This window comes from Podarcis gaigeae (assembly GCF_964106915.1).
Source record: "Podarcis gaigeae genome assembly, chromosome: 2".
NCBI lineage: Eukaryota > Metazoa > Chordata > Lepidosauria > Squamata > Lacertidae > Podarcis > Podarcis gaigeae.
Genome location: NC_139679.1, coordinates 74,335,116 through 74,352,127, shown reverse-complemented (window position 1 = coordinate 74,352,127; position 17,012 = coordinate 74,335,116). Strand labels below are relative to the sequence as shown.

The following is a 17,012-nucleotide window of genomic DNA, read 5'->3' as shown; positions in this document are numbered from 1 at the left end:
TGCCAATCACCCATTCTCACCACCCTTCTGAGTAATACCCCTCCCCACCTTCTCTCTATATAGAAGGGTCTGGAAACTTCTGTTTCAGTGTATCTGAAGAAGTGTGCATGCACACGAAAGCTCATACCAAGAACTAACTTAGTTGGTCTTTAAGGTGCTACTGGAAGGAATTTTTTATATATATACAACTATTTCCTTTCCCTTTATTTCCCTTTCTTTTATTTCCCTTTTCCTTTTATTTCCCTCTATGGAAATAATTTTATAAAATAAATGTATTCATCCAGAATTGTACACGCGCTGGTTATCTCCTGCTTGGACTACTGCAATGCGCTCTACATGGGGCTACCTTTGAAGGTAACTCAGAAACTACAACTAATCCAGAATGCAGATTGGGAGCGGCTACCAGGACCATATAACACAAGTCTTAAAGGATCTACACTAGCTCCCAGTACATTTCTGAGCAAGAAAAATCACCAGCTCAGGTTTAGATGTAACACTAAGCAAAGTCAGTCCCTTCTGGCCAAAAGCTACAGACACCACGCACTGTGGAGTGGCACCTGAAGTTACAAAGATAAAAACTCAGAAATAATGGACAAATCCAGCCATCTATTATGCAAATGTAATTCAAAATAGGTTAAACGCTTTGAAAAAAAAGATATAAAAATAATTTATGAGATGGAATACGATCTCTTTGTTCATTTCATATATATATGCCTTATTTTGATTTCCACTATCTCTATGTGTTTGTAAAAGGTTTCCTGTAACATTAAAAGTAAGGCTTACAGCAGACTGAAGAGCTCCCGATAGTTCTCGTCTCCTTTTCCTTCCGATACCAAGCTGTCAAGCTTATCAATCAATTCTGCTTCCACCTGTATTAGAGAGGAAGAAATTGTAAGACAGTAGCTGCCTTTATACATTCCAAACATCAAGGAGGCTGTGAAAATTATATTTTATGGTTCATCTCTTATGCTCTGCAGGAAGCCTGCTTTTATGAAAGGATGGGTGATTTCTGCCTTCATATAAAAACATTTCCAAAGCAGCACTGACCTAATTTAAATGCAGTAAAACAATAGCTCAACCTGGAGAATAATTTGCCTCATTTGTCTCTAACACTGTCACACCACAGTATTCAAGGTCTTTTTTGACTGAGTCAAAAGTAACATGGGCTTGTTTTATTTTTGTAACCCTGTCTTCTTCCCTGGGTTGCTTGTTTATTTATTTATTTCTTGGTAGAACAAGTGAGGAATTAAAAAAAATAAATCTATGGAACAATTATTCTACTGCTTAATACTACTGCTAGCAATAGAAGACAAATGCTCTGAATGTAACCCAATCCTTGCCATCATTTCTTAGCTAGATGTTTCGCTTCACCATTTACAAGGTACCTTCCGGTAACATTAGTGAAAATTAAAGGGCTATACTAAATCTCAGGATCCCTCTAGACCAGGCTTCCTCAACCTTGGCCCTTCAGATGTTTTGAGACTACAATTCCCAGCATCCCTGACCACTGGTCCTGCTAGCTAGGGCTCATGGGAGTTGTAGGCCAAAAACATCTGGAGGGCTGAGGTTGAGGAAGCCTGCCTAGACACTTAGTTTCTTCTATGAAAATATTATGCATCTGTTCAGAGTATTGTTGCATTCATTAAAACTCTTTTACTATTTCTGGCAAATTACTATTTCATCAAACCACTAACTATAGCTTCACAAACAATTTTCAGTGGGGTAAGCAGCTCTTTTGATTTCATAGTCTACGAGATGCCCTGTGACATCGCTTACAAGGCCCATCAATAGCCCTTCTCACATTATCCTGCATTATTTGGAACTGCCTGCCAATAACTTACTTTTTCCAGACACCCACACACTTTTCCAGGACTCCTGTAATTCTTTCCCCCGTCCTAGCAGGACTATATTTGCCCCTTCTCATTATACAGGAACAAGGGTTATCATGAGATGTCTGAGAGAAATGGTGAAAAAAAACACCTGGAAAGTCTCTATATGTGATCCACTTTCCTTATGAAATTTTATTTTGTTCTTCAGCAAGTTTTGTTGTATTCTTTTTCCTGTAATTGTTTTTATGCACAACAAGCAATAATAACAACAACAAAGAGAAAGATCAAAGCAAGAAAGGAGAGAGGTAGAAGTGGTAGTATTCCAAAAAACAGCATTATAATTCCAAGCAGTTGTCCTTGATAAGTATATTATTCAAGAATATTTTTTTCCAAATGAGTCCATGCGAAGAGGGCAGCTGCCAATCATGTTCTTTTGCCTTAATGTATGCAATAAATGGATGTCAAACTTTAGAAAACCCGTACTTCATTTCCAGATGTTGTAGGGTTCAGGTATATTTAGTTACCAGTTCTGTGGTATTCTTATAAAATATCTGTTCATGCAGATGCATTATGTTGCTAAAATTAGCTGTTCAGATATAAAACTAGCTACTTGCCCAATTATTTTGCTTTCCTGCAGCTCTTAAATAGCTACTGTTCTATTAAGATTAGAAAGGAGACAAGAGAGCAAACTGCACACCTCCAGTTGTACAGGCTTGTTAGCACAGGACTGCATGCTAGAGGTTGTGAAGGGGGCTCTCTTTTCCCCTTCTAGGCACAAAGCCCCCTCTGAGCTGCCCTGCACTCAGCCTCTGTGATCAAGAAAGCCAAATACAATCCTTTTCACTTTACACTCTCTCCTTTCTCTGCACCAGTCTCTAAACCCCCACCTGCTACACCCCACTTTTTCTGTTTCCCCTCCCACATGTTTCTCTGCAACCCTAACACTTTATCTGCTGTCTTCTATCTATGGGCATTACCCTCTTCTACTCTGCTTCCACATCCCACATGGCTCTCACTGCTTCCCAAAGTGAACCCCATTTTCTGTCTGCGTTGCTTCAGAGCTTTCTGATCCCATCCCTCTGTTAATCTTCCAACCTTTTCTCTCTTCACATCCCAAACATTTCTCAGCAACTCCCTCGTTTCATTCCATGTCTCTCTTCCTCCATTTCCCCCTGCCTATTTCTTCCTCTTGCTTGCTGAGTTTGCTGGTGACAGAACACTCTTCCAGCAATTCACAAACAAGAGAATTTCAGATACAGGTGCCTCATGCAGTGTGGTGGCAACACACTAGAAAACTGGCATCTCAATGTGCCTTGGGACTCCAGTGAGAAGCAGCAGTGCAGATACAGTGCCAAAATTATTCCCCTGTTCCCATTCCCACTTTTGATAGCTTTGCTCTAGCCTTTTCTGTTCTCATAAAAAAAAAGTGCGGAAGAGCAACCAGAATGGATTTTAGAACTCCTCCAGGAGATCTGCAAATATTGTTCGTATATTTATTTGTTCATACATGCTTAATATTTAAAAAGCTATAATGCTTCCCTTTGTAGATGTAAAACTTTCTTCCTGTAAATCAATCATGAATAAAAAAACTGTGACATTAAAAGAGCCAAAGAGACTTCTTACCTGTTTGAAGTTGCCATTTTTCCTCTGCTCCCAGTCCATCATGTCATGAAAAATTGGGATCATGATGTTACGGACCTCTGGCTGCGGGACCAGTGTAACACCGAGGAAGGGGCCAATCATTCCCGGAATAAAGTGAATTTTATGTTCACCTGGTAACAGAAAAATATAAATGTATTTACACTGTTCCCTTTGCATCTTTTCTTGCCACTCGCGTACAGACCGTCATTCTGCCAATTTAAAATATCCAATTATTCAGGCAGTGCAAGAGGTCAATCCACTTGCTTACCCTTTTTTAAAAAAAATCTGGGTGTTTTTAACATGATCACAATGTTGCATTCCAATACAATAAAAGAAAGTAAAGGTTTGAAACTTGTTGGGTCAGCATATTTTTGATTTGGATTTCTATGAGTTGTTGGCAGAGATTACTGCCTAAAGAACACATCCCTTCTACCTGACACTGGATGTCAGGACATCACGTATTTGCTGTACAGAGCAGAACTTGCATATTCAACATTTCAGTCACCTTGGAAAGATATAATAGTTTCACTTCTGCAGTTACATTAGGATGTTTCAGAGGGTTTCTTCTGGAGCACTGCTGATATTAATTCAGACTACCAGCTGTTGAAATTCTGGAACATATAGTGCTGTAGTGCAGTGTATATAATTGCCCTAGACAGAAAGGAATGAGCCAAATCCCATATAGTTGATGGATGGCCAGCATGATTTAGAATAATGAAGGTGGATGAAGAATGTCAGATAACAGATAAATTGTCTACTCTGCTGTTATAATGTTGAGTGGAATTGGAAATGAGTAGGATCTCTCTCTCTTTGCTGTGTGTGTTATTGTGATAGTGTTATAATTTTTACAGTAGAAAATATTGGATACTGTAATGGATTGTACCATTATTTTGTTTTAATTGTATTTTAAGTGGTATACTATATTTTATTGTACCATTGTATGATATACTTATATACTTATGGCTAAACGATACATATTTGGAATAAATATAGACCTTAAGTTAAGATAAAATTGGAATGCAACTTTACCTAGATTCTGCCACATACTGAACAGTTCATACGCCATCATCACCCGCATGTCACCATACCTGGAACAGAGGCAAAGACACAGACCTTGAGAGAATTAAATGCAGCAAAGTATTAGCTATTCAAAACAGGTTTTCTTTAATGGACAAGCAATATTTAGGATTAAAAGCAATGGTGTCCACGCACAAGTGGAATGGACTCTCACTCAGTAGGAATTTCCTCTCTTCCTTCCTGCAGCTCCCCCTCCTTCCATTTGCTCCAAACACTTGGGCGCAGACTTGGGGAAGTGAGGGAAGAGAAAGAGGGGAAACCCATTCAAACAACATTGGATTTGACTGTTAGATTGCATTTTATGGAATCTCAGGTCTTTCTTGGTTCTTTTTCTCATTCTTGTAATATATAAGAAATAGGGTGATAAATATGAGCCTTTTTTCTCAAACACTTGAGGATGGAAATTAAATGTCCTTACTTGTCCAGTATCTTTTTACGCTTTGCTGGTGTAACAGATTCTAGTTGCAGGCTGGGCTGATTTATAAACAAGACTGACAAACTGAAATAGGAGTTCCACACCTAGAAATCAGAAAAAAATGATTAATCATAAAAGACAAATATGTATACTGGATGTAACTTTGTGTGGTAGCCTTGCTAGTTCTATTCAGAGTAGATCCATTGAAGTTAATTGCCCTGACTAATTTAGGTTCATTAATTCCAATGGGATTATTCTGAGCAGGACACAGCTGAACACATCCTTTGTTCACAAACATGCAGCAAACAAATTTTACCCCCAAATCAATTTATTCTTCCAAAGGTGTTAAACGGAATCATAACATAATCACAATGGCACCAACTCAGATGTAACAATTAGTTCAAAATACGGTATATGCTGTTTCTGGAAAGAGATGCAATGCTAAGGATGTGATAATATTACAAAGGGGTTAACGGCATTCCTTACCTTAAAATCAAAATCTGTTTCTGTGAAATTCTTGTGCAGTGCAGGGGACAGAAACTGAACTGTTGTAACTATTATACTGTAATAAGAAAAGAGAATACATTGCGGAAATGTTTGTAAACACACAAGTATGCTTTATTTGAACCGGCATTTAAGTTTTTTTAGGCCATTTGTCAGACTATTGCTCTATCTAGCTCTATACTGCTTGAAAGCAGCTCTTCAGGCTTTCAGACAAGAATCTTCCCCAACCCTACTTGGAGAAGGTGAGACTGAACCCAAGACCTTCTACGTGAAAAGCATGTGCTCTTCCACTGAGCTGCAGTCCTTAGTAACCTGAAGGGGTGTCACAAAACAGAAGCGGACCATGACTATTTCTGTTTCTATTTCTGTTAACGACTGTGATGGCACACAAACCTGGGCCCATTTAAAGATCATAACCTGAGTGGGCACATGTTAGAGAAAAGCCGCCCTAAGGTATATCACCCACAAACCTGCTAGAACCTTAAAGGTTACAACTTTAAAGCAGGGGTGGGTAATGTGTGGCCCTCCATATATCCTTAGACTACAACTTCCATCAGCCTAAACCAACATGGTCTATAGGCAGGGGTTATAGAACTTGTAGTTCAGCAATACTGGGGCGGGGAGGGGGGCGGGCAAAGAAGAAGAAGAAGAAGAAGAAGAAGAAGAGGAGGAGGAGGAGGAGTTGTTGTTTGGATATTCCGCCTTTCACTCCCCTTCAGGAGTCTCAAAGCGGCTAACATTCTCCTTTCCCTTCCTCCCCCACAACAAACACTCTGTGAGGTGAGTGGGGCTGAGAGACTTCAGAGAAGTGTGACTAGCCCAAGGTCACCCAGCAGCTGCATGTGGAGGAGTGGAGACGCGAACCCGGTTCCCCAGATTACGAGACTACCACTCTTAACCACTACGCCACACTGGTTAGCCACACGTGTTTTAAAGGTTTAAAAACAGCACTGTGAATTCCAGACAAGAATCCTGAATCTAGAGAAAAAGCACACCATTTTCAGGGAAAAAAAACCCAAAACATTTGATCATTCTAAATAACGTGTGCACTCACTTGCTGGTGAGCAATCTCATCACCATCCAATCCCGAGGAAAGACACTCATCTTCATCAGATTTCGAAATACGCAGAAAGTCTTTAGCAGAAATTCCTAGCAGAAAGGAAGAAACTGCTGTATTCTTCCGTGTATAACATGACCCCTTGTATAAGACGACTCCTATTTTTGGAAGCCCTCAACAGTTGTTGAGCTTTTTTTGTAAGTTTGCTGAGTCATTGAGCATCTTTTCTACAATCCCGCTCTGGCTGACGGAACTGGTGCCGTAATACACTCACCAAATACTCTTCCTAAGCCAGGAAGAGCAGGTAAGCAGCCTCCCCTCTGACATTTTCCTGCTACTGCCGCAGCACCAGCCCTCGCTTACTTAGCATATTAACCCATGTATCAGACGACCCTCAGTTCATCACAAAAAAAATCAGAAAAAGGTCATCATACATGGAAAAATACGGTAATCAGTGGCAGAATTGTAGGCAAACAATTCTTCTATTTACTGTAATTCTATCTTTTTTGTTTGACTACTACAACACTGCTACCCATATAGGAGAGGATGGCCACCTGATGTGCCTGTGTCACAATATTCCTGTGCAGGATAGTCCTTCAGGTATTCTCGTTCTAAACCATTTAAGTCTTAAAAAGTAACAACTAGCACTTTGAATCTATATTCATAATCAGTGAAGCCGATATAAAAGAGGAGCCACATGCTAAAAAAAACTTCAAGTCAAAACTTTAGCCCCCCCCCTTTTTACCAGCTGCAGTTTCTGATAATTTTCAAAGGCCCCTTGCAGAGTGTGCAGGAGTAATTCAACCTTGATTCATCTATGGTTTTTGTACCATGTTCAGTGCTTTCCTTCTCCAGAAACATGCCTGGCCACAGCCACAACCCCAGACTCCAGGAGGATTCATTTATTGCTAACCTAATACCTCTTCTAAAAACAAGCCACATCTCTATCACTGAGTTCATCGTTCTACTTATCAGAAGCAATTGTCTCTTGTCGATATTACATTTCAAATTGTTAGCTCACATCTAATCTATTACTATTCTCAGGAATAGATTCAGAACCTGCACAGCCTCCCTGAACAGGAGACAGTGTTGGGTATCATTGCTATATTGATGACATCATATTCCAAATGTCTAGAGACTTTTCCCAAGTTGTTTCATGTATGTCAGAGGTAAGATAACCCCACCCAACAAGCTGGATGCTGTTGCAACCAGATTTCAACTGGCCCTCTGAGCACCCTCCCAGTCTTCACTTCTGCAGGGGAAGGGAATCTGGTGCTAGGCAAAGTGTGAAATTGCAGCTCCTTCCTCTGCAAAAGAATTTGCGGCAAGAAGATCAAAGCAGAGGGGGAAATGTCTCAGCACACCTAACTTGCAAATATGCTGAAAGCCAGGCATTTTGCAATTGCAATTGCACCTGAAAACTGCATACATGAATTTTGAAGTTACAGTTTGTGTAAAGGACCCCTGGACGGTTAAGTCCAGTCAAAGGTGACTATGGGGTGCGGCACTCATCTAGCTTTCAGGCCGAGGAAGCCGGTGTTTGTCCACAGACAGCTTTCTGGGTCATGCAGCCAGCATGACTAAACTGCTTCTGGCTCAACGAACACTGTGACAGAAGCCAGAGCGCATGGAAATGCTGTTTACCTTTCCACTGCTGCGGTACCTTTTTATCTATTTGCAATGGTGTGCTTTCAAACTGCTCAGTTGGCAAAAACAGGGACAGGGCAATGGAAGCTCACCCCACTGCACGGGTTCGAAATGCCAACCTTATCATCCGCAAGTCCAATAGGCTCAGTGGTTTAGACCACAGCACCACTTAATATGCAACACATAAATATTGAAAATCATTCTGAAAACTTGTGATATAGTCCACTGCTGCTATTTTTCATCAGCTCTATTGGTAAAATATATATGATTAGGGTTGGTTCTTAGCTTACCTTTAATTCATCCTTGCTTTGGAAATTCTCCAGTAAATGTTGGAAATGAGTGTCAGACATCTGACGAAGTAGAGACAAAAGACAGGACACATATTCCCCCTGCCAATCCCAATGAAGAATTATTTTATTAGAATGATCACATGTTCAATTCATATAACAAAAAATACCTTTGGGGTAGAGGGAAAAGGATCAAGGGGTGAAAATGTTTCAATACTTGTGAAAGCAAAGCACATGTGTATGGATTTTAAAGTACTTGTCTTGATCATTTCAAATTAATATTTCTATTTGGTAAATTCATACTGAGTAGTCTATTTTGTTGAAGAGGCATAATATCAATTAAAAAACAATATAAGAAATTATTTAGCCCAATAAATTCAGGATGGATAAAGTTAGGGTAAGAATTTGATTTGTCTCTTTTCAGTGGAAAAGGGAAAAAAAAGGAATATAATTTCTCCCTGCCACCCCCACGCAGAATTTAAATAATCCAGCCTCAAATATTTTGCAATTCTCCCTAGATGGCTCTGGTGCTTTCTATAGCCTTCTCAGCATGTGATGTAATATAATTTTCTCCTCTATAAAGATTCATAATTTTGACTAATTGGAAAAAACAGGACAAATTGTATGAAAGCTTTCCAGGGATAAATAGAATAACTGTATCCTTCAGTGAGGAATTACTTAGCATTTTATTATGGTGCCCACTGATAACTTTCAATTATGGCAGCCAATGACTGGCAACTAATTCACAATATAATTTATGCTCCTTTGAGTAGCTAAGTAAATGAGCGGCACCATGGCGGCTGTGCTTAACTTTACCACTGGAATGAAGGGCAAGGTTTTCAGTTTTGAAGTAGGTAAAAGTTCATGCAGGAAAGGTGGAATAAGGTGAAATGCTGTGTTGAGGGAAAGGGAGAAGGTTAGATAAGCAGGAAATAGAACCTGATTGTTAGTTACTAACAGTGATTTCAGCTGTGCACTGTGGGCAACGTTGTCCTCTTACCGCCTCCTGAGATTGTGATTTACTCATGATAGTAAGTAAAGTTTGTAAAAGTACATCCAGGAGGCTCTCCACCATCATTTCTACCTCCTCAATGACATCTGTCTCCTACAGTAAGCAGTTAAAAAAAGCAGACAGTTATCATCCTATGGAATGGAAATGGTATGCCGAAGGTATTCAGTGGGTCGAAAATGCTGCCCACACATTAATATCTAAGATGGTCCAGTTGAATCTGTAAAAGTTGCTTAATATAGATCCTTCCGCTCTTAAGAGTTTGTATCCAAACTAATTTCCGAAATGTATAACTCAAAGAAGATTTTCTTTCTGAAAATGACAATCACTACATTAACTGAATAATTTTGGAATAATCATTTTATCATTGCCATTAATTGTTATCTGTTTGATCCTGTAAAACTGAGTACACAGACTGAACCCAACATTTTCATGGACAATTTTGGAATTGGAATGAATGTCTAGGGCATAATGTAGTCTGAATGCTGTGTATCACAAACATAAAATCTTAGCAATTTCATGATTCTGCTAAAGTAGCAGCACAATCCTACTTTGTTCAATAGGACTATTCCCTGGTAATTGTGTACAGGATTGTAGCTTTGGGAAATCAAATTAAAGGATCAAATTTTCTTTTCAATGATAACAAAAGCACTGATGCATATCTACAGTTTCGCCGTTGCTACTGTGTTGTACTGCATATGCACAGTCCTCACAGGTAATAATTACATGGCAAATTCCTACTCAACATGTCCCAAAATTCAGTATACACCTGTGGAAAGTAGGCCACAAATAGCTGTATACAATTCATAGTTCAAATTCTTAGGAGTGTAATACAAAGGCAGGCATATAATTTACCACAGAACTAGTTTTGATGATGGAGAAGATACTACTGAGGATTCCAGAGCAGATAAGCAATTCTTTTTGCTGTCTAAGGTGAAGATGAATATGATGAAGAACCACAGGTAACAAGATGCGCCGGGATTCTAGAAGTGGGAAACAAAAGGCAACATTTTCTTAAGAGAGAGTTTCAGCTACTGGTATAAGAAGCCTCATTGTTATTCAAAGGCATGCATGTAAAAATGAAAAAGCTAGCATTAATAATAGAAACAATAATAGACACAATAAAATTCACTTAATTGGCCCCTTTATAAACAGCATGCCAGCTTAATTAGGGACTGCCAGGAAACAAAGTTTGAGTGGAATCCATTTTTTACTCAAATTCTAATTCGAAACAAATAATTAATTTACACAGTGTTACAAAAGACATGCATAATTTCCATTGCAGTGAATAAGATTAAAACCACGTGTGAATTGTCAATTTACTAGTGGCAATAACCTGCTGGTGTTTAATGTTGGTTCATACAGGAATGGAGTAATAGATGGCACTGGCAACTGTCTACTAGACCTTAAATAGAAATGGCACACTGGCTGCACACAAAGTCAAAACATACCGGGTGAACTAATTCAGGTTAGCTGGGAAAAACCAATACATACCTTATTAATAACATTCCTCTGTCACCTACTTATTTGAACATGAGCATTGGCAAGTCAACTGATATCTTCTGTACAACACTGACAAGTGTATAGAATGTCTAGTGTGTAAAATGTTTTACAATCTTTTGCTACAGTGTCTCCCAGTATGTTTCCGAGCAGAATTCAAAGTGTTGGTGTTGACCTTTAAAGCCCTAAACAGCCTTGGCCCAGTAGATGTGAAGGAGCAGCTCCACCCCCATCGTTCTGACCAGACACTAAGATCCAGCACCGAGGGCCTTCTGGCAGTTCCCTCCCTGAGAGAAGCAAGGTTACAGAGAACCAGGCAGAGGGCCTTCTTGGTAGCGGCATCCGCCCTGTGGAATGCCCTCCCATCAGATGTCAAAGAGATAAACAACTATCTGATGTTTAGAAGACATCTGAAGGCTGCCCTGTTTAAGGAAGTTTTTAATGACTGATGTTTTAATGTATTTTTAATCTTTGTTGGAAGCCACACAGATGGGTGGGGTATAAATAAATTATTATTATTATTATTATTATTATTATTATTATTATTATTATTATCTCTGAGATGGCTTAATAATAATTATGTGGGGCATACCAGGAGAGGCAGTCCTGTAAGTATGAGGGTCCTAGACCATATAGGGCTTTAAAGGTTAAAACCAGCAGCTGTGAACCAATTCTAGTTTTTGTCCACATTTAGTTGCATTAATATGTAATGAATTAGATTATTAGATGTAAATGGATTAAAATGAATAATGCTCTCTTACCCGAGAAAGAAAACAAGCGACTATCTACAGTACGAGCTATAGACTGCAATTTAACGACATCCATAGATTGTCCAATATGCACTGTACTGGGCATACTCCCAAGAGTTCCTCGCACAAACTCTGCTACTTCCTGTACTGTGAACATCTGCAAAAGCTCGTCAAATATTGCAGGGAAGGAATTTAACAGAGCAGCCTAAAAAGAAAATGAAGAAATATGAGACCTTTAATGCACAGATATAAAACATCATGGGTTTTAGGGAACACAAATGAAGCTACGTATTTGAAGGTAAAGCATGAAATCCACACTAAGGCTCCATCTCTATATAGCATTGTTGTTTCTAGGACATAAGTATATCTGGCACATTAAATCAAGTTATCTTCTGGAAGTCTGGATATAGTAGTGCATGATCATATGGGTACAGCATCTCCAACTACGGTAAGAGGAAGGAAATGAAAGACTGCCAGATTGCTCCACCTGTTTCTGGATGTTTTCAGAATGCACATTAATAAATCTATGTTTTTATGAATTTGCTAATTTCATCTTGGATTTATGCTTTGATAGAGACCATGGAGACACTTCAACTCCCCCCAAAAGTTTATTAAAAGGTATACAAACTGTAACTTAGCTGCAACACATTATTTCACGGGGTTTTTTCCTCTCTTTTTGGGTTCAAGAAGAGAGCATGTTTATGTGGCATATATGTCCAATCATGCAAATAACAGGCACTGAAAATACTTCTATGGCAATGCAGTATTTTCAATTTGTACTCTTGTCTCTTAAATGGCTGCAAGATCTCCGAATGAGACAAAACAATCCCCTCGAGTAGAATTCTGTTCATGAAATACACCCACAGGAGTGATAAGATAGAATGGGCAATATCCAACTAACTTGTTCCATCAGTACAAGATTTTCCACTTGCAAAATGGAACTTCCCCCTCTTCTCCCCTTCCTGCATTCCCTCCTACCTTTTGGAGCAGATTTGAGGAGAATATGGAGAGATTTGTGCATGGGGAGAGAAGTTCCATTGTGCAACTGGAAATCTGCACCGACCTAAGTTAGTTGGATACTGTCCATTAACCAACTTTCTATTTTTTCCCAATGTCCCCAGCATTCTTCCTCCCTTCTCCCACCAACCTCTGTCTCCCAGTCCACCTTTATTCTGTTCCACATTCTCTTCCTGCTTCCGCCAGTGCTGCCCAATGTCAGTTTGCTCTTCTTAGGCAGAACAGGCAACCATCACTACTGAATCTGTCAGAAGAGGCTTCATTGGCTTGGCAAGAGGCCAGAGAGGGAGGGAAAAGGACGGGGGTGGGGGGTGGGAGTCCAACCAAACAGCTACAGTACAGCCGGGAAGTGGGATGGATGAGTGAGGAATGGGCCGCAGGGCTGAGGGCCAAATGAAAATGTAATGAAGTCCAGTAGTGCCCCATGCTTTGAGAAACACTGATCCAGCATTTGTCCTGAGAACCTTTCCTCTTTCATTCACCAATGCGGTTAGTAAGTAAATCCACGCATTGCCCTTTAATTACCAAAATAATAATGTAAACCCAGTTTCCAGTATTTTCCACTTCTAAATGTCAGTTATACATTCTTTTACCCCAGTCTTTCTTTCGTTTTCTGTGTGAACTTCAGTACTTTCCTTTCTTCCGTCCTTTTACTATCCACTTGTTTTATTTCACTCAACCCAATGTATTATCGAATTTCCTCCTTTACAAGACTAAATTCTCTTCAAAGTTATTGCTGCAGTTCTATATAAACAAACAAATTTCTGATGCTCATCCAAATCTGGCATCTAATAAAATTGCTATCATATGACCTCCTGCAATTTCTGTATGCCTGTTGGTCTTTGAATCCTTGCACAAGGAGAAAAACCTTGGGAGGCTGAAAGATGGTGTCTACACACCATAGACACCAAATTCGCATACAGCATGGATTCTGAGATCTGAGTTTTAGATAGGTAGGCATGGTCTGCAGGCAGGACAGATTCCAAGTACCTCTCATTTAAGAATTCAGCCCTGCTTCTTTATCTACCAACAAACCTGTGCTTAAACTACAATGCTATGAAGTCTGAGCACATCTGTGATCCATGGAGGTGATAAAAGGATTATTTTCGCCTGTGGCTATTGAGATCTAGAAGATCTTTGGGCAGCCGGTAGAGCGGGGGGACGGGAGGTGTTCTCAAAGGATGATGTTCCAAAAAAGCATTGTACCTTCTTCCCAGAGATAGGCAGAAGCTTCCCGAGCTTTGGGAAGTGGGAACATCCCTCTTTCCCAAATGGGAACATTTAGGGGACTATCCTAGTCCCCCTAGTCCACTGACTACACACCACTGATGCCTAGATACTCTAAATCAGTGTTTCCCAACCTTGGGCCTCCAGATGTTTTTGGCCTACAACTCCCATCATCCCTAGCTAGCAAGACCAGTGGTCAGGGATGATGGGAATTGTAGTTCAAAAACAGCTGGAGACCCAAGGTTGGGAAACACTGCTCTAAATGATGGTGCCCTTGCTCATGAAACTCTCTCTCTCTCTGTGTGTACAATTGCTAAAGAAGTCCAACATAGTCACATCTGGATTCAAAAAAGGAATCTTCTTAAAAACAAGGAGATTGGTAAAGAAAATAAGTTGAAAAGGAAACAGAAGAGGGTCAAATCTCTCCAGAATGCTTGTTCTTAACCCTCCAGCCAACATGGCTTAACATGAATGTGCAAATGTGCAGACCCCTGGAGAGGTGATCACGGTCATTTTGCTCCTCCCTGATCATTTTGCTTCTGTGCTGAGCTGCAGTTCATGTCTCAGAGAGAGATAAACCATGTGCCTGGGTTCAAATGACATATTAAACCAAACTAAAATTTAGCTCAGTGAAGCACAGAAGCAGTATGATCAGGGAGGAGCAAAGTGGTTGCAATATTCTCTCTGGAAGCTTGCTCCTCTGAGATAAGCTACAGTTTGGCTTAACATTATGTATGGACAAGGATACTTTCTCTGTTCACAGACTTTGCAGGACTTTGTAAAACCCATCAAGAATGACAAAAGACATAAGTGTATACAGGATACACAACCATTCCTCAATTATAAATTACTTCTTCTCAAAGAACAGCAGTCAGGGGATCACATTTATTTATTTGCTGCTGCAAGCTATATTTTGTTCAGTCACTAGATTGAATAAACACATCTTTACTCTGCAGCTTAATCAACTAATAATCACTGAGGGAGGAAGTTAAGGACATACTTTTTATTTATTGAGGCCATTTTAATAGTGGCATATTGGTATAACAGAGAATTAAAAGAAAATATCAATGATGGCATTTTATTTCAATAATTTTAAGTTCTCTGAAAAAGGTTATATTTAGGTAAAATAATATACACATTTATTTAATACATTCAATTAAATTAATGAATGAATCCGTTAAGGCAATCATTCATTTTGATGAACAGTTCTTTAATTAGTTGACAGTCCTAGTTTTTTTAATGTGTACCCAGCCCTTCTGCCAAAGGGCTCAGAGCACCATCACTTACAGACCCACGACAACCCTGTGAAATAAAGTTAGTTTGAGAAATAATGACCTGTTCCAAGCCTACTGATCCAACCCCACTTTAATGTTTATTTTCATATATAATACATTTCTCTGTTATACACACATGAAAAAGCAATTATGGAAAATTAAAAAGGAATCAATATTATGTAATCCAAGAACAATTGTCTAAGGTTATTCAAAATGAAATGAAGATAAATAAATGCAAATTTCCATTTCACCTTGCATCCTACATCCTTATCTGAATAATCATTTTATTCTATAATTTCTTATACCTTGGAATGTATAAGGGTCCTACAATACACTCACAAATTATATTGTTAAAATAAGAGAACAATCTGAAGCTAAATCCTGCCAAGATGAAGGCACTCCTGGTCTAAATAGAGTTGCACACCCCCTGAAGGAACAGATCAAAAGTCCGCAGGTACTCGTCATTTGAGGCAAGGGCTCCCTGCTGCAAGCTTCAGCTGGTGTCGCAGCAACAAACCATTTCTAAATTGGAAAGCCTTGCCATGGGGATCCAAGCTCTTCTAATCTCATGTTTAGACTACTGCAATGTACATTGTGCTTCCTTTGAAGACACTCTGGAGGCTGCAGCTAGTGAAAATTTATTCCATTTGATTGTGGGCTGGTACTTCTGTACACAGTCATATAATCCCAATTTTGCAGGATCTGCGCTGGCTGCCTATATTCTACTGGTCTAATTCAGTGTTTTAGTATTAGTACTGAAAGCTCTTAATCACCTAGAACTCTGATGGGCTCTTGGAAGGTAAAAACATTTTTCCTCTCCTGGTCTTTTGAAGTTAACTCACACTAGTAGCCAAACTACTAGTTGTATGGTCTCATGCTGCTGTTCTAATACTATTTTATTCATTAGGCTTTTCTAACATCTACTATTTTGCAAAGTTGTTTGCTTACTATGCATTTGGACACCTCTTAATATATGATAACCATATTTTGCATGATGGTTTCTGAGACCCAAGGCAAAGCCTTTGGTCTGCATATCATTTTAAACAAGATGGCACACTGACCCTTTCAAAACTGCACTGATTTGTTGGTTTCTTAAGATTTTCAAGCAATGCCAGGTACAAGGCTGCTAGTTTGTTTATAATTTTTGCTCATTCTATATTTGTGTATTGTTGGAAACTATCCTAGGATCATGTTGACATGATGAAGGGCAGTTTACAAATTTGGAGAAATGAATTAAAAGACTGACTCAAGCCATAGGCTGGCACATACCAGCCCTTCCTTCCCCTCCTCCTACACAGACAGGAAAAGGACTTTGCCAATGTTTACTTTCACTTTCCCCTCATCTCAAATTTGGCTTGTTTAACTAACAAGGATGTACAGTCATATTTCGAGTTACAGCCACTTCAGGTTGTGTCTTTTCGGGTTGGGGACCGCCAAAACCCATAAGTACTGGAACGGGTTACTTCCGGGTTTCGGCGGTCGCGCATGCGCAGAAGCGCCAAATCGCAACCCGCACGTGTGCAGACGCGGGTTGCAAACGTGCATCCCGCATGAATCAGGTTTGCAACCCGAGCATCCACTGTACATAATATTTCAAACATTTCAAGGAAGTTGAGCTGAAAGATGGGCACAGACTTCTGCTAAGGTTTTGATTATTTTTAACATTTCATAATATTTTTCGTTCCATTTATTATTTCAAGATGACCTAAACGCAGAAGAAACGCAAAAACATAACCAAAATAATGCAACTAGATAACAACTAAATATTGTAGGAAGTAG

General features: G+C 39.4%; 1 protein-coding gene across 13 annotated transcripts in view; it reads right to left on the bottom strand.

The window, feature by feature from the left end:
* DOCK3 (dedicator of cytokinesis 3) overlaps positions 1–17,012 on the bottom strand; it is a 139,981-nt gene that overhangs the window by 40,393 nt on the left and 82,576 nt on the right. For 10 of the 13 annotated variants that reach the window (XM_083726440.1, XM_083726449.1, XM_083726445.1 and 7 more), the window contains exons 24-33: positions 11,728–11,920; positions 10,322–10,449; positions 9,416–9,562; positions 8,461–8,559; positions 6,521–6,615; positions 5,449–5,524; positions 4,966–5,066; positions 4,500–4,558; positions 3,453–3,601; positions 784–869 (exon numbers count right to left, since the gene is read on the bottom strand). In XM_083726440.1, the coding sequence (XP_083582566.1) occupies positions 784–869; positions 3,453–3,601; positions 4,500–4,558; positions 4,966–5,066; positions 5,449–5,524; positions 6,521–6,615; positions 8,461–8,559; positions 9,416–9,562; positions 10,322–10,449; positions 11,728–11,920 (1,133 nt within the window). The remainder of the gene's footprint in view (positions 1–783; positions 870–3,452; positions 3,602–4,499; positions 4,559–4,965; positions 5,067–5,448; positions 5,525–6,520; positions 6,616–8,460; positions 8,560–9,415; positions 9,563–10,321; positions 10,450–11,727; positions 11,921–17,012) is intronic. The other 3 variants (XM_083726447.1, XM_083726448.1, XM_083726442.1) reach the window with 1 other exon arrangement.